At 33.9% G+C, this 18,080-nt stretch overlaps 1 protein-coding gene across 1 annotated transcript; it reads right to left on the bottom strand.

The window, feature by feature from the left end:
- Window positions 1-41: 41 nt before the first annotated feature.
- Window positions 42-17,876, bottom strand: Bsg (immunoglobulin domain-containing protein Bsg). Its single transcript, XM_069114096.1, has 5 exons — window positions 17,199-17,876; window positions 7,578-7,841; window positions 3,591-3,839; window positions 2,871-3,315; window positions 42-1,888 (listed from the first exon to the last, which is right to left on the bottom strand). Exons 1-5 carry the CDS (start codon window positions 17,269-17,271, stop codon window positions 1,843-1,845), a joined length of 1,077 nt encoding a protein of 358 aa, XP_068970197.1. The 5' UTR covers window positions 17,272-17,876; the 3' UTR covers window positions 42-1,842.
- Between the last annotated feature and the right edge of the window lie 204 nt (window positions 17,877-18,080).

Genomic DNA, 18,080 nt, shown 5'->3' on the forward strand with positions numbered 1-18,080 from the left:
TAATGAAATATTAAAAATATTAGGTAAACGAAAAGAGCAAATTCATGGCTGTAGTAATTCTCCTATTAATATCAACAATAGTGCTGATAATAATAATGGCAACATTAGAGACAATGATAGAAGTACATAAAAGACGTAAGAAGTAGCACCCGCAAATAGAAATTTCTCACCGAGTACCTAAATTGCAATTTGCTAGTTCTTAAATGGATCATTATAGAAACAGTAATACTTACAATGACGATACTGTCGATAAGACAATCGTATTGGTACGGATCATAAATTATTACAATAATGATAAAATTAACGATAATACTTGTAATAATCATAATAACGATAATAGCAGCAGTAGTAACGATGGCAATAATATTACAGAATTAATATTACATTAACGTCGTTAACAACGGCGTTGCGCGCAAAACTATGACTTCCGACGTGTTCTCCATGAACGATGGAATATTTAAGATCAATATAATTAATAATAATAATATAATAATATTAATCATAATAATAATAATAACAATAATAAAAATAATAATTATAATTATAAGGCGACACCACCAGGTAAGCTGTTTTTTTACTGTACCTTCGAAAGTCTGATGTATTCGGAAGCTAATTATAGCACGCATTGCCTTCCTCGATACCATTTATTATACAATTAGCATCGAGTACATATTTTCGGTCCTGCCATAAAATTATTCTTTCGTTTCTTCCATCACATAGTACGAAGTATGAGAAACAAGTGCCTACACGCTCTGAATTACGTACCAGACATACCCGCCAAAAAGCATGAACAGAACAGTGAATTTATACTTTTATCCTTAAAGAGTACGGGAAACAAGTACTCTTTACAGAAAATACCTTAACGAATAAATGCGCCTTGAATGTGGTATATATATGTATGTATGTATGTATGTATGTATGTATGTATGTATGTATTTATTTATTTATTCGTACTAGCCGGAAATATAATAAAAACGAATTTCTTATTTCATTCTCGTGCACGTTTGCTTTTGGCGAGTATGCACCGTTTCGACTAGTTCGTTCTTTTTTTCTTTTTTTTTTCTTTTTTTCTTTTTTTGTTTTTTTTACTTCTGTTCGTCGCTATTGCATTCTTTCATTCAAGCGTATGCAAGCACACACAGACACACACATACATAAAACATTTCTTTCACGCCCTCTCGATCTTTTTCTCTCGTTCCCTCTTCTTCCTAACCTTACTCCCGTTTTTCTTCTTTTTCATCTTCTCTACGCTCTCGCGCACTCCCATCTTTTTATAGATACATACGACGCGTAAGATCAGCAGCACATTGTTTTTTTCTTCAATATATTTTTTTATCGTTTTTCTTTTTTTTTATTTCTTCTCGATCGTCGATCAAAGCAGTGTAGTAAGAGAGTACGGACAGGCGAACATTTGATAAATGGAGTGAACACGATAATAAGGCTTAATTTAAATCTGTTAGTAAATTGTAATTCCGCGCGCGCGCTAACATTCTCTGTGTACAGGCAAGCCTGTTTCCACGCAGGTATGCATTCGAACGCCCGGGGGTCGGTGCTTCACTTCCTGAGTTTAACCAGTCCACTAAAAACGTTATTATCGTTTCTTTTCTTTATTATTTCGTTTTTTATTCTCTATACTTGTGTATGCTCTTCTAGATGATGTCTTTCTCTTGTTACAGAATTGTTTGCTTGCTTATTTGGTTTCTCTTGTCCTACCCCGCTGTCTCTCATCCTTGTAACAGTTATCTATATTGTCACTTCGGCATATGCCACACGATCATTCCCTCACATCCATTCCACTATCCTGCATCACTCTCGTTCGTCCGCCGCTTTTTATTTCTTCCTTCATTTTCTTTGCCTAACGTCAGAATCCTTGTTGGGTGTTGGCTTGCTACGGGACGAGATAAAACCAATTATTAAACAGTTAATACTATTCGAAGGTGAAACTGGTCACGAGAATGAGTCATACACAATGAGACGGGACACGGATACGCTAATCGATATGTGGTAACGTATTATTTTGTACAAGATTTTTTTAAGAATTAGTAACACTATAAGAAAATTTAGATATTTAACTTATTTGCTTTAAAAAATATGAAAATAGTTAATAAGAATATTTCTGAGATAATTCCATATTGATGTAATCTAAATGTTTGACTACCTACTTATGAAATAATCTACATAAAGAAGTTTCAAGCATAGTTTAAAGGATATTTAACTGTACGCTTCGTACTCTTTAAATAAAAATTTTTGCGTTCATATATCTTTACTTTCAATTTTCTGAGTAAGCGCCAGTAAAGCTGAAAGCGATGGCACGACTTCAGAGGGAAAGATTTAAAGTAATAGCGGGAGAGATACAACCGCGCCGGTGCAGACAAACGGCGTGGTTTTTTGAGGAAGGAATTCAACTGGATCGTCCTGTGACCTGGGATTTTCTGCGTCGGTGGCGTGTCAGGGGAATCGACAGGAAGTTTAGAGGGTGGAAGAGGTCCGCGCAGTGGTATATAGTATTCTAATCTATCGTCTCCTGTGCTTGTACCCGGATCCCTGTATATATTAATAAATAAATTTCAAACAGATTTTCAAGTTTGAATCTTAGTAACTCTGCGGTATATCAACTTTTTCCAACTTTGACTATTTGACTCCAGCTTTTTTTAAAATGAAGTTTTTAAATTTAATGGTTTCCTAACGAAATAATAAAAAGTATATTAGATTTTGTTATTAAGATTATTAAGATTGCTTGTTTTAGTGATAAAATAAAGAAGGCTTTACAAGATGCGCTAGGATGAAATAATCAAAATTGAGAAAACACTATACTGCCATAATTATCTGAGACTGAATAAGAAACAAGTAAAAGTGAAGAATATACATACGTGTCAGGACTCTGATCAGTATCAGATTCCTCAAGTTCAGCCTTGTTTCGTTTCTTCTCATAGACTAGGATAATAGCGCACAGAACAATAACCTCTGCGCAAATGCCTAAGAAGGGCCAGAGTGCGGCGAGCTTGTCTTTGACTCTGAGGAATGTTTGGGCCTCTGCCACGTGAGATTCAGCAGTATCGGACCAGTTATAGGATACCCTACAGGAAACGTTACCACGATCGTCCATCTCGATATTTTCAACCATTAAGACGGCTCCGTAGATATTTCTTTCATGGTCCCATCCGAGCTTAACGCGACCAGCGCTGCGCGTGTAATTCTGGTTTCCAAATGTCCATGATACCTTAATACCAGGACTCTGTTTACCGGCACATGTTAAATGCAACTTCTCTCCTTCCACAACACTTGTTGAATCAGGAAGGTATGCAGTAGGTTTTGCTGCGAATAAACAAGATTTTTAATATTGTAAACAAATTAATAGAAAAATTAAATATAGTAAAAAATATATCAGAATTCTGGAGTTTCTGTAAAAGATTATTTTTCAAAGATGATATAATATTTAACAATATTGTTATAAAAAGACAAAATGAAGTGAAAATAATAAATATTCGACTAAAATTAAATTTAAAAACTAAAAAGAAGAAGGAAGGCAGGTTTTGTATTGTAGAAAGGATTGAAACCCTCAAGAATAAGGATTTTAAGGTTATACTTACGTACGATCCCGTACTTTGTGGTATAGTTGGTTCCTTTACAAGTATAATTTCCATACACAGCTTCTGAGATCTTCAAAACTTCCAAGGTGCCTGTTTCGTTATCCAGTTTAATTAAATCTTCGTTACCAGCTAATGCTTTATGGATGGGAATATCTTGCTTAAACCATTGCAGCTTTTCCCCTGCACTTTTGTTTGCGCATTCTAATGTCATTGGAACATCCGTGGCTGTAAGTATTCTGATCTTCTTATCTGTCTCATAAAGAAACCAAATTGTTACTTTATTTCAAAAGTTATTTATTCTTCTTCACATAAGATGCTGTTAAATAACAAACTTGCTATGCTATTTGCATAGCACAAACCAACATCAGTTCATACGCTTGTTAATTTCACAATTTTTGTTTAGTAAAACAAAAATAACTTCAGTTGTTTCTCCAAGTTTATAAATTCAATTTGTACTCGTAATGCGAATTATATAACGTATTTTTCAAAATTTCTCAAGGTATTCAAGATCCTACGTTTCTTATCTTTAATAGTATTTCTTATCAGAATAGTCCAGGCCATCGTTATCTTTCGAAATTTTAACAAAAGCAACATGAGAATCGATTTACTCCCGGATAAAACAATCTGTTATATCTTCTTTAATACAGTTCTTTAATATACTAGCAGTTTCAAAATACATATATTATATTATTATATTATTATATACCAAAAAGTACAAAATCTTCGCTTCGCTCAAATACCTTATGAGTCCACTAATTAAACAAATAAAAATAAAGAGATTCTTAATGTATTGTTTATTCGATGCAAGATACGCATTTTAGAGATTTTCTTTACACAACAATTTCCTTAACACAGTCAGCTAATGTTTTATTAGCAAAACAGTTTTACACAGAGATAAATCTAATTGCATCTTTATTCTTCTAATAATCTTCAAGTTCTAAGAATCTTCAAGCGTCATTAAATTCAGAATTGGCACAAATATTATCATATTAAGAAATAATTGGAAATACAAGTACAGTTAGATACTGGCAGCTGCAAGAATGAAATAATGTACTCAAGGCTTTTCAAAGCTTCTTCACTCGCGGGACAATAAACGCCTCGCTACGATAAGAATTGCAAACAAACAGTAACAGTGATATAAATGGATAGCAAAACACTGTAACGTTTGAATTACATCATGGAACTGGTATATAGAACAGGTATCTGAAGATCATATATATATATCAATTCATGAAAGTACTTGAACATTTACCATAAAAAAATTATATTTATCTACATAATGCATGTGTTATATGAAATATTTTGAAATATCATTAACACTATAGTTGGTATGAATGACATGATTATATTGGTTAAATTTGAAACCAATCTGACAATGTATATTGAAGGTCTAAGACGTTTAGTGCAAATATATATTTATCAAAAATTAGTATATACAATGTTAAACATATAGTAAGCGTTAAAAATAGTCCTACTGAATATTCTGGCTTATTAATATAACGAATAATTGATTGTTCAAATATTTTTGTGCTCTCTGGGAAATATATATGTAGTTTGACCAAACATTTTGTAGTTTCTATGTACATTTTTACATTTGTTTCAACCTTTACCAATACACCCATGATAGTTGTATTTCCTTACAGTGTTAATGAAATTTCAAAATGTTTTATATAACATATAATACAGTGGCTAGGAAAAGTATTTGTACATAGTGTACATGTATCTGTGCACACCCTTATTTTCCCATGACACGTCTTTTTATTAGGTTCTAAACTTTATTTCAGTAATATCAAATTTTGAATTATATGAAAGCATTACTAAATGATATGAAATTTTTTACAGTTGGAATTCATTAACTAGTAGGTATATAAATACAAAAATAAATATAGTGGTGTACAAATACATTTTACATATATATATTCCACTATATATATTCATACAAGGTTTCTAAATGTGTTTTAATACTTCGTAGTTTGAACACTACTGTATCCTCGAAATAGATAGGCTGCACATTCGATCATAAGAAACGCATTCTGTTTAGTCACAGCAATGTTCACCAGCAGTTGTACTCTCTGGGCCATTGTTCCATCTCATATGATACAGTCAATAAAAGCAGTAACAAGCACTAACAAGCCAAGGATGGTTATTAGTCGCGATTAATTATCATTTACGTTTGTACCACTACGTAGTCATAAAACCATGCGTCATCAGAAGAGAAAGAATACAATAGTATAGAGCTCCACGTTAATTGTACAAATCATAAAATACGTTTCATCATGTGGTAACGTGTGAAAAAGACTAAGTATCTCAAATAATTGTATAATTATTATTATTACTATTACTAATTATCATTCGCATAAACAAATATACTTAGAAGCTCGAACAACGGGCGAACATCATAAGATTCATAATCCTAGTCCCAGAGTGAACCCTGAACTTTCGTATGGGTTAATGAATGAAGGATTGATCGATGACAGTCGATGGATAGTCATTAGCAATATGTCTCTTCATCGATTTGAGAAATTTACAGGTATCGCAATTTCAACAAATTCGAATGTAGGACAGTGATGACACCTGAAACTCGGACAAGTACCTATTTAGAAACAACCGCCTGCGGTATATTGCTCTATAAAGCTGTCTTAAAATACTGAGACTTGAAAAAAGAATATGCTTGATACTTAAACAAAAATAAGAAGATCCTTCAAAATAACGCAAAATAATACTTGATCAATGAAAATAGCTCTATATAATAATTGTATAAGTTATGTCAATACATTCATTAATATGAATCTTTCTGCTTTGTGCAAATTAAAGCAATATTTGTGTTGTATCTCATGATACAGTTGAAGAATGGAGAAAGCTTTTCAAGTTATACACATGTTGCGGGCATACAATGTTGGAGCGACTTCCAGTTGATTTCAAACAGACTATAATCTTCTGTTACACGTTCAATTACTCTTAAAATTAACATTCCAGAACCTGGTGTGCAACAAGAATTATATAAGCATCTATTACGTTACATTTACATGCAGGAGAGACAAACAAGTATTATTCAAAATGCATACACAGACAAGAAGCACAAAATGCGGTCAAGGTACGTAAATATTTAAAAAATAGTTACAGTACTGCCCGAATAAACATTTGCAGATCGTATCTGGATACATATAATTATGATAGTGCTTCACTAAGTTGGCCAGTTATCGAAAAGCATTTTTTAAAAATCCCTGGTATCTCTCTTCATCGTGTTTAACACACATATTTATTTTATATAGATAGACTACGGATTTTTATGCATTATTGTATTTTTATAAACATAACGGAAGAAACGAAACGTAAATAGAAATTTATTTCATCTACCAGATATTATAATAAATACTCTACTCTGGATATTTTATACATTTTTGTATATTATATGCATGAGTGAATTTTTGCACCTTCAGATTTCCCATAAATGCATAAGAAAAGAGACAATTCCAAGAGATAGTTGAATAAATGTACGTGGCGATACCGTACCTGTCGCGTATATATTCTGAGAATTACAATGCGCGAAAATAAATGTATATTAAGCAATCTATACACACTGAAATATGTTGCAACGTGTGTAAACTGATGCAGAAATTGTGGAACAGGCCCCTAATGAAGATAGAGACTCAAGACAAACAAACATTTAGACGCTTATGCGGGCAGTATCGCATGTAAATAAATATACAACATTATAGCAGAATATAAGTATGAATAGCGTGATATTATAGCAAAATATAAATAGACTGCCGATTTTTATACAAATTCATATTTGTAAAAATATAATTAAAAAAATAGAAATTGTTTTGCCTGCCAAATATTATAGAAACACTGTACACCTTGGATATTTTATACATTATTCATATTATGCGCATTCTGTGAATTCTACACTTCTAAATTTCCTAAAAACGCATTGAAATCCGCAGTCTAAAATTTATAAGCGAAGGGAGCTCGACATATACGAACCAAAATTTATCCACAGATGAAATAACTCGTCGCTGTCTTGCGTGCATTTATAATCCCCATGGTGGCTATCCGTGGCATGCATTGCTCGCAGAGTGCTGCTTCCTGTTCCCACCGGCGATTGAACCGTCAGCTGACCACTAGCCAGCTCTGGTTCCAACGATTGTCCGTTTCTGGTCCATCTGATCATATCGTCCGGCTTCAAGTCGCTACACTCGATCGACCAAGGTTGATTCTCGTGCACGACCGATGCTCCCTTGTAGGTTACTTTATCGGGAAGAACATACGAGCACACATCAAGGGGTGTACGACAACAACCATCCGGAGATAATGACTTGTACGAGCATCTGGTTTCTACGAGGAACAGATCACGAGTGTGCTGTTCCTGAAGAGATATAGTCACTCTTTTGCTAAGTCTACGGCAGGCTTTTTCAATATAAGGTCTGATCACACGTGATCAATTGGGATTTAATTTTAAAGTTTCCTAGTTATTAATCACATCATGGTGCTGCATAATGTATTATACTATATGATAACTTTTGCTTGTAGAGCTTTGAAATCTGTTTATAGTAGTGTTATTCTAACGTTGTATTTTTTTATAAATATTTCCTTCTTTAAGAAAACAATTTATATTACCTACAGTATTCAGACACTTACCATAGAAAATTTTTTCAATTATTCAAAATATGTTTCAGACTGGTTTCGAATTTTCCCAATAACATGATAGTCTTGTCTCATTACAGTGCTAATAAAATTTCAAAATATTTTCCGTACCACACATAATAAATTCATTGAAAGTTCCATTCATAGTAAGTGTTAAGTACTTTTATATTTATTTTATATTCTTAATCTTAAACGAATAATTACTAAATCTTCATTATATATACGTATAATCGCTTTCTAAAATTTCTTCAAAATATCCCTAGATTCTTCCTGCTTACTTTTGCTTGAGTATACGGAGTATTTTTGTATAGTATACGGAATCCAGAAAGGAAGTAAGCTAAATAATAATAAATAAAAGAGGCTGAAGAAGGAATTTTCCTGCTATGCATCGAACATGGCTTTCTTCACTTCTGATTCGGTAGAAAATAGCACTCTAGTCGATGGACTCGCAACGGTGAGTCGGAACCGGCCGGCGCCAAAAAGTCAATCACGACGGTGCAGCGACAAGAATGCAGGAACATCGGTAACGAACACGTTGATCCGGTTCCACGGGGCAGAGGACATACACGCTCGGCAATTCCTATTTATTTTTAGCGATTTATTCTTTTACAACACCCCGTCGTCCTCGTAGACACCAACTCGACCAGATGAAATTATAATGCATGCAGGCTCAGGGAAAAGAGACTGATAATTACGAACACATCGGGCTGACCTATAAAGTAGCTTTACTGGCTTCTGCCTTCCTTGTTAACCGATTTAAGAATATACCACGACCAAGAGACACCTATAAGAATCGATGATTGTTTGCAATTTAAACATTTACGTAACGCAATTATATTAGGAACATAATCTAATGACCCTTATTTCAACAGTTATTTCTAGATTGAAGATCATCGACAGTTGTTTAACGAATTTATAATTTAAGTTTTTAATTACGAAATTTTATAAGAGAGATAGAAAGAACAAAGAGAAAGATGTGAAGCGTCAGAAGTTTATAGAGAAAACGGATAAGATAAAGAACAAGTCGAGCCACTCTGTTTACAAAGTCGGAGGTGTACTAGAACGCAGAGTAGGATGGAAAAGGGATCGATAGCACGAAGAACACGTGCCGTATGACCCTCAGCATCAGAAGTGACTATATTGCAGAATTATGTGGCTCTACCTAGGCGCGGTTGTAAAAGGGAGTTGGAAGCCTGGCGTTCATTCGTAATTGAAACTGTTACCGCGTGACCGACCATGCGATTTCTAATGGCACCACTGACGCAGAATCGATCTTTGACGGTTTTAATAACGTTAGCAAACTCGATCTTTGGAATTCAACCAAAAATGACCAAATGACTTCGAAATTGAATAACCCTTTAGATTATATTTCCTTAATTTTATTAACATTATAGTTCATTTCATTTATTTTTCCCTAGAAATGATTGTTGGAAAACCTAACCTAAATATTATCACAAAAATATCAAACGTTTATAATTTATAATTTTAAACAAAAGAATTGTAGTGGTAGCTAATGCTTCGACATAACTTGTTTGTTTCAGAAATAAACTTAAATGTACATTTAATTCGAAGTAAAAATATTCCGGCAGAAGAGGACTTATTGTATTCGAACAACGAACTGCCTCCAACTGGACCGAACTGGAACTACGCAGTATCATTTTTTGTTTGGCCTGGAGATACCGAGTTCCATGTGGAACGCTCACAGGAACTCATGCGAGAGGAGTCGGAAAATCTTCGAACGTCTCTTTATGCAAAAATATAAAGAAGACGATGGAGGACGCAGAAATTGGGACGCTCCGTGATCTAGGACGCAATTTGGCAAGTTGAACTTGCACATACTCGCGAGATGAAGCACAAACGAAAGATAGCCAATGCACATAAACACGTTCTACCATCCTGACAATGTCCATCCTATTCTGACCATTATAAAGTTGAAACCACTGAACTCGTTCAAAGAAAAGATAAGCATATGGTTCGTGCAATCAAAGAGTTAAAGCAGTGATTTTAGTTTCAAGTTTCAAAAATGAGTTATTCGTCTTATTTATTATGTTTTATCCAACTTATATATCATTATTTTTCATTTCAGATTCTAAATAAGAATGAAGTTAGCAGGCTGAATAAATGACCAAATTTTTCACATAGTGACCAAACATATTTATCACGAACTCAATTTGCACATGAAGTTTCTAAGTCAATCCAATTTCGTCACATTATTAATTCACTCGCACGCTAACCAACAAGCTTAGAAGATAAATGAATTTCAAATATGGGTCGCTTAAAAGACGGTTGTTGCATCTCCTGATAAACTCATCAGCCTGATGTAAGAGAGTAGAGCTAGAGAGTTTTTCCAATAGGAATACATTACAATTTTTCTGCTCCAATAAGCCCAGCAGATAAGTAAAACTACTGAGGAATGGAACAACTTCGTACATGTTTTATAATTCTTGGAAAAAGTATGTATACACGAATATACAAAAGCACGTAATATACAAATTGTTCGGTTTTAGTGATATAATCAGTATTTATATAAATTAATCACTGACGTGCACAAATACAAAAGAGAAAAACAATTTTTATAAAATGTTTACAAGAGATTATTCTGAGTGACTAAATCAAACATTATTCAGATTAAAAGGTTTGACCTATAAAATGAACAATATCGATGAGTAATGCATTGTCCCTAAGCATTGGAAAGAAGTTATCAATCTATATTGACTTAGGATTAACAGATAGTTAGTCATTTAACAAGACCAACAAATATCCCTAAACTCAAACTAAAGATTATGTTCTCAGGCAAACTTATGCTTCATTTATCACGCAAACCAATTCCGTACACGAGTTACTTAAATGATTTTTCCTCTAGCATAACCTTCTGTCTTGTCCTCGAGTTTCGATATTATCTCGAGCTAAACGAGACATGCAGCGCTTGAAATCCGATATCGGAAAAGCCAGTAGCTAAACAAACATAAACGTTCAGAAGATACCAATATTTGTAAAGGTGAACAAGATTTGTAGTTTATAGTAGAAGATAAAAATGCCTTTTTCAACAAAGTTGTCAATTTAATCTTCTCTAAATGACTTTTACCGGATAGACGTGAAAAACATAATGAAATTTCCCAACCTATACAAGACGCCTCTTTTATCACGTAACTTCAACGAATAAGAGAAACTTTGAGAGAAAAAAATAGCTTTTTTAGAGTCTCTGGTTACTCTTTTACAAAGACCGTAATTTTCATACTTAATTCGACTAATTCAATGACGTAACAAAATTCAGGTTGCCTCCTGAAATAGTATCTAACTTGATCGCGTGCAATTCAGATGGGAATACACCTTCCGACCTAATATATACAAAGAAAATGAGCGGGTAATTAAGTTTGAAATGCGATGAAGTATCCTCAAATTGCCTTTTTGTTTAATTTGTCCCATTTTGTGTTTAAATAGAGCAAACACGGACCAATCTACGTGTGTTTACGTATGTTTACGTCAACCAGTCAATAAGAGATCCTGCTTCTCTTACGTCATCCTCAGGGAGGGATAGTAGGTACGTAGCCACAAGATACACGTTTGCCAACGATACGCATGCGATGATTTACAGTACCAATCTGTATCTGAAAAAGACATACGAAGGAAGAACGTTGGAATTGTAAACATGGTTACGTGCCAAATATATTCGATCTTCGAAAACGGAGCAAATTCATTGATTGGATGACAAGTACAGAACAAGAGAAATTCTTCCGCCATTTTTTTCGTGTTCGAGTTTCCATAGTAACCACATCAGATGAGCCCATTAATAATTTTCTTGGAAAATCACTAGGGTTATCCCTACCTATGTTGGAACAAACTTAACACATTCATAATAACAAAACTATTTAATCCTACAAGTTAAAATTCGAAGAGGATGAGTTTTTTGAGTTATTTGAAAAGGTTAGTTAAACAAAAATAAAGTAGGCTACACAGTGCTTCATCTCGATTCGAGCAATTATTTCGGGTCAGGTGTTTTCATGGATTTCTGTAACAACTTCGTACAACACTGTTTTGCATCGTGATGTTAAATAATATCAAATGATCCAACTACGTGCTCCCTACGTGTACATTAAAATGCATTCTTTTTGGCACCTAATTACAGTCCAAAAATTACACATAATTACACACCATTGGAATTCGTAAGGATGTCTGTTGCGAACAAATTTCGCTTTACACGAATAATATTGTATAGAAAGTCAACATGCATGAGAATTCTATGATGATTCAACGTAACTCAAAAGAAATGTTATTTGAATTATCGGTAAGTAATATCGATAAAAAAATACTCACTCTTCCTACTTTTCAGCCAATACTTTTCATATCAATAACTGACCATAACCTATATTAATTTTATACATAATCCGTTTTAAGTTAATAATTTGATGGTAATATAATGTAACTCCCCAGAACGATTACGGGTATTTTAAATTAATTGAATAAACCTACCTAATTCTCGACAGAAGTAAGCTGCAAAGCAGCAATGAGTACGCGAGGTCACACGACCTACCATTTCGATGACGAATCGGTAAAATTATAAATAAGCTACAACACTGCATACGAGTCCGTGTACATCATAGTGGTATTTGCCAGCAGCTGTAACAAAGGTCGGGCATCGGCTAGGCATTATGATTCACCATAACGACTCGTTACACTTCACACTATCATTAAGAAATAATATATTCTTAAGTCGTCGATAATTACATTATTAGCTTATCGTTCCACGAACGGATGATACATTAATGACAATTCATAACTTTTCCTTTTCAGCCGAAACTGATGAAGAATAAAACGTCAATAGTATTGTAATTATTTGAAAAAACAATCTTTTAAAATCATACAAGTCAAATGGAAAAACAAAAAAACAATTTATTCAACATTCTTAGAATAAAGATTAATAATAAGCCTGATGAAATCAATAAGTTCAGATAAAACTTTTAATGAATCCTTTTAATCAATCGCCATGGATTATCTATACACAGGTAGTGACTAGCATTTGAGATCAGTTCTAACCTAGACCTAACCCAGACCTAGAATACAGAAAGACAAAAGTTTTCAGTCAGTTCGATCGAGTAACAGTTATGTAATAAACTAAAGATACTCTAATGAATTTATTTTGGTGATGCATAAAGCGATTCTTGATGTGGGAATATATGACGGAACAAGTAAACCAAAAACGTCGCCCTAGTTAGTTAAACGAGGGTCGCTAGTCACTCTAGTTGCCTGGTAGCACTGCCTGCTTACTTATCGGTAGAATAACACGTAAGAAAGCGATCGATTGAAGCGCACGAAATTGTTCGTGCCTTCGCGTTCTACGGACAGGGTATAGAATAGTGAACTCGGCAAAAAACGTTTACATTCGGAATCGATCGGCGCACTCATGCCCACTACCATGAATAATGGACAGATATCGAGATATTTTCTCTAATCCTTTTGATGAAAAATTAGAAACACTTTTTAAGTCATTTATAAACTGTGAATATTTATGTAAATTTAGATTTTTATCAAAATGATTAAAAAAATGAAACCTAAATAGGAATTTCTTTCACCTAGTAAATCTGATAACACTTTTGGATATTTTAAACTTTTTCATATTACGTGCATTCTGCAAATTTTGTATTTTTTCTTTTCTTAGTTTTCTATAAATGCACGAACATCCACAAACTCATATATTTTTATAACTTATATAAAATACTATTTAGAGTCGATGTTGTTACTTCTTAAATTTTATTTATCATACGAATGATATATAACATGTTCGATTATATAAAATACAAGCAACCAAGTCAATATCTGTATTATGTGTTCTTTTTCATTTAGAGCAGTAGATATTGATCTCGTGATAAAGAAAATTTTGTGAATAAAGAGAATCGATTCTGGTATAAGACAAATTTGAATTTCATATAAATTCTTTTTTCTCTTTTTTCTAGGAATAAAATGATTCACAGACCACAGAAAATTATTTTAGAAATATGTTCGATGGAGTTTGAAGTTTGCATGCCGTTGTTACCGTTGCATTATCCTATGGTACATCTTAAAGGGTCAAAAATAGACAGGCGCTCCCAGGGTTAGACGTAAGCATTCTTCTCGTCTGGTTTGCAAGCAATGGCAAAACAGAGCGGGTGAAAACATTCACCGTGCTAGAGAATGGAGGTTAAGTTTACATTTCAATAAACAAGACACGCGGACTAAGAATATAAACGGCCAATCTATGATAATCTGAATATCAATTTTACAAAATTGCAAATATAACCATGTAAGAATTCGAATTTATATCAAAACGAAAACAAAATCTGTTTAATTTTGCGGTGAAATATATCATACGTAAGAAACGTTCGACTTGCCCATCCCATAACACGACGCAGACAAAATGGAAATTATATTCGTAGACTCTGGTCTAAATATAAGTATTCTGACGAACGCTTGAAAACTTTTCACGCGACACATTTTCACAGCTCTGTGAACGTTTTCTTCCAGTTTAATAAATGAATACTTCATAGAAAAAACCTGATAACCATCTTTTTATCTTCTGAATTTCATATTAGTTGATAGGAACATTCTAATATGACTTTGAAAGGTACAAGATATTATATAAATTCATCAAATTCCATTAAAAAAAAGGAAAAAAGGAAGAAAGATATTCATTTCCAAAATCGACTGAAAAAAAGTATAGTTTTGATAAAATGAAAAACTTCACTCATCCTGTTTTTTTCCTGTAGTTCTTAAATAAGATTTAAACTTTTGATGTTCTTTTCTTATGATATAGATGATAAATGTATGATAAATGAATGAAACTATTGATTTTGAATAAAAAGAACGGTTATACATGTACTTCTTGTACACATCGTAGTAAAAGTAATTATAAAAGTTAGCAAATAATAGCTGAAAACGTGTTCTCACACATCATAGCGTATTTATCAACGAAACTTAACTGGCCGTACTATCATGATGGAAAATCTTGCGATTTACGTAATTACCGACCAAACATTAACTTCCGTGTAACGATCACTAAAAGTAAGTAAGTAAAGTTTTCTGGGTGGATTAGTAAAATAGGGTCAATTGTTACGCAACAAAAGTTGCTTGGCGTGGGTACTTTGCGTACGTCTCTCGGAATGTAGCTGCATCGAATGCGACCGAATCCCGGTGTCTTGCGTCGGTATAACCAGAGGTGCGCAACTCGAATGACCGCAAAGGTCAAAATTTAGTCGATACATTGCTCTACCCGATTACCGGATTATATTTCAAACTTACATGCTTAAATTTTTGCCTACACACTTTTATGTGACATACTGAACAACATAAAAATATATTATATTATTTCACTGTAAAAAAGAAATATATATACTTTATTACTTAAATAAAAGATATATATATATATTTCACTGTTTAAATTAAATATATAGATCGCACTATTTAACTTAAAAAAATATGTATATATTATATTATTAAAAAATATATGTATATATATTTACATGTATTTTTATATATATGTAATAGCATCAAGAAATTATGTACCATTGCCAATAAACTTCGACACAGTTAGAATTAATTTCTGCACGAACACTACCAAACATCACCACATCGACATGTATCATATTCGAACAAAATTTCAAATATCGATATGGAAACGATTCCAGAAGTAATTTTACCTATACGTGGAAGTATGACGGTTGATTAGGACACACGTGAGTGCTACTGAGAGAGAATAGAGAACTATGAAATATTGTTATCCCATATCTAAATTCTGTTTTAAAGTCACTTCATGTAATTTGGTAATGAAAGTCGTTCAAATATTCATACAATTCATAGAAAGAGTCGTGGTTGAGGATGAGTTGATGGCATCACATATTCAATGCCGCGTTGAGATACTCGCATTTCTAACGCAATGCGGTATAATCAAAACTAAAAATAGAATTTCATAATCTAACAAGACATGTCGCTTGCATTAACGCGAAATATTCGCGGAAATTATATTTCAAACAAATATTTTTAATTTAAAACGGTAATTTTTATATATGGAGTATGTAAAATGTGTAACTGTATTCAATTTAATAAAAACTTTGCTTGCAATTAGCACGTACGATAAGGATGCGTTTTAGACACCATGTGACATGTACGTCATAGTACCAATGAATTTTTTAAACTCGTCAGATTATAATCAAGATACATGTCAATAATTGTAATGATTATGTTGAAGCGAGAAGAGAAAAATTTGTTGTTACAGAAAATTTTAAAGAAACGAGAGAAAAACTGAGAAATGTCTGTTAGAAGAAACATTTTTCCCAGAAACAAGATTCGATTGACATTCTTTGTTCTTCGCTAGTAATATCACCCTCTGTACGTCAATATTTTATAGTCACACATATAATCTATGGATACAGTAAATACGTTTTCTAAGGAACTAATCCAACAAATACGTAGGGTGCCCTCAGACTATCAATATATATTATCAATATTTCAAGATTCTCAACTAAAAAAATCATTATATATTGCCGATACAGTATTGTCAATATTATACAATGATGTTAAGAACCTTGAAATATTGACAATGTTATTGATTGTCTGAAGGCATCTTTAGAATAATCAAATATATACATAGATTCTTACTAGCAGTCTTACATTGTGTCTCGGATGTTTTATTCGTCAGAACGACACTTCGTCAGACCACGCACCCACTACAACCGAAGACTATAAAACGCGTAAAATTTTCCAACTCGACAAATATCTCATTCCGTTCAAATACTTCTGGAACAAGGTACTATCTTCTTAAAACAGAAGGAAGTTCGAAGAATAGTTTCCGAATACGACTTGACAATATGACGGGGGTGTACAACAAACGCTAAAAGACAACGGTGGAAAGGAATAAGAGACAATAAATGGTAAAATGGACTAAATGAATGGCAGAATGGTAGGCAATCCGAAAGAGAGGATAAATCTCACCTGCCTGGACCATGACGAGGGTGCCCGCTAAATATAGCATCCCCAGCAGCACAAAAGCAGCTCGCCTCTCCATCTCGTGGCGCTAATGTACGCGGTGGCGCGTGACTGTGTGCACTTTGCGATACTTAACGATTCGATACGAGGCGAGTTTCTAGGGATCCCTAGACGAATCACAGAATAATGACACCTATGTAGGGCTGCCGTATCTTCGTTTTCGTGATCGCTGCCGTGATTGTCGTATCTTAGCCGTCGTCGTCGTTGTCTTGGTCGTCACCGTCGCCGTCACTGTCGCCTTCCTACAACACCCTTCCCGTTGTAGACAACTTCTCCTTTTCGGCTGTCCACTCTCAGCCAACTACGATGAAGCCCCACTACTCTCTGCCGATCATTTACACACGCACTCGTCACTTCGAGCCACGCCGTATCATTGACGTCTCAACTCCTCTTATCGTTATCTCTTCGCACGGTTATTATTTTTTTATCTCGGTGTGTGCACAAAACAACACCGAAATTCTCTCAGTCTTACAGCACCTGTTTCCTCCTTTTATTCCTACCGGATCTCGAGTCTCGAACTCGAAATCGTTAAGAAATTCGACAATTAGCACCACAGAGCCGCAGAAACAGCAGTGTCAGGGAAAAATGGCTGCCCACTGTCTTCTGCTTTAATTTTCTGCGCGGACTTCGCTCTTACTTTCTCGATCGTTGTTCCCTCCTTTTCGCTCTCCGACGTACACTGCTCACGCACGTCCTCTACGGCTGTCCAATAAGACTCGCGCGCGCATGCGTGCTACATCTCCATCTAAAAAATATAGATACCTCCAGATTTTTTAGGCACAGTTTATATTACGATTTTATGTACTGATGACAAAGAATAAAATTCAG

Source organism: Bombus flavifrons, chromosome 1 (assembly GCF_040668555.2).
Source record: "Bombus flavifrons isolate JBK064 chromosome 1, iyBomFlav1_principal, whole genome shotgun sequence".
Taxonomy (NCBI): domain Eukaryota; kingdom Metazoa; phylum Arthropoda; class Insecta; order Hymenoptera; family Apidae; genus Bombus; species Bombus flavifrons.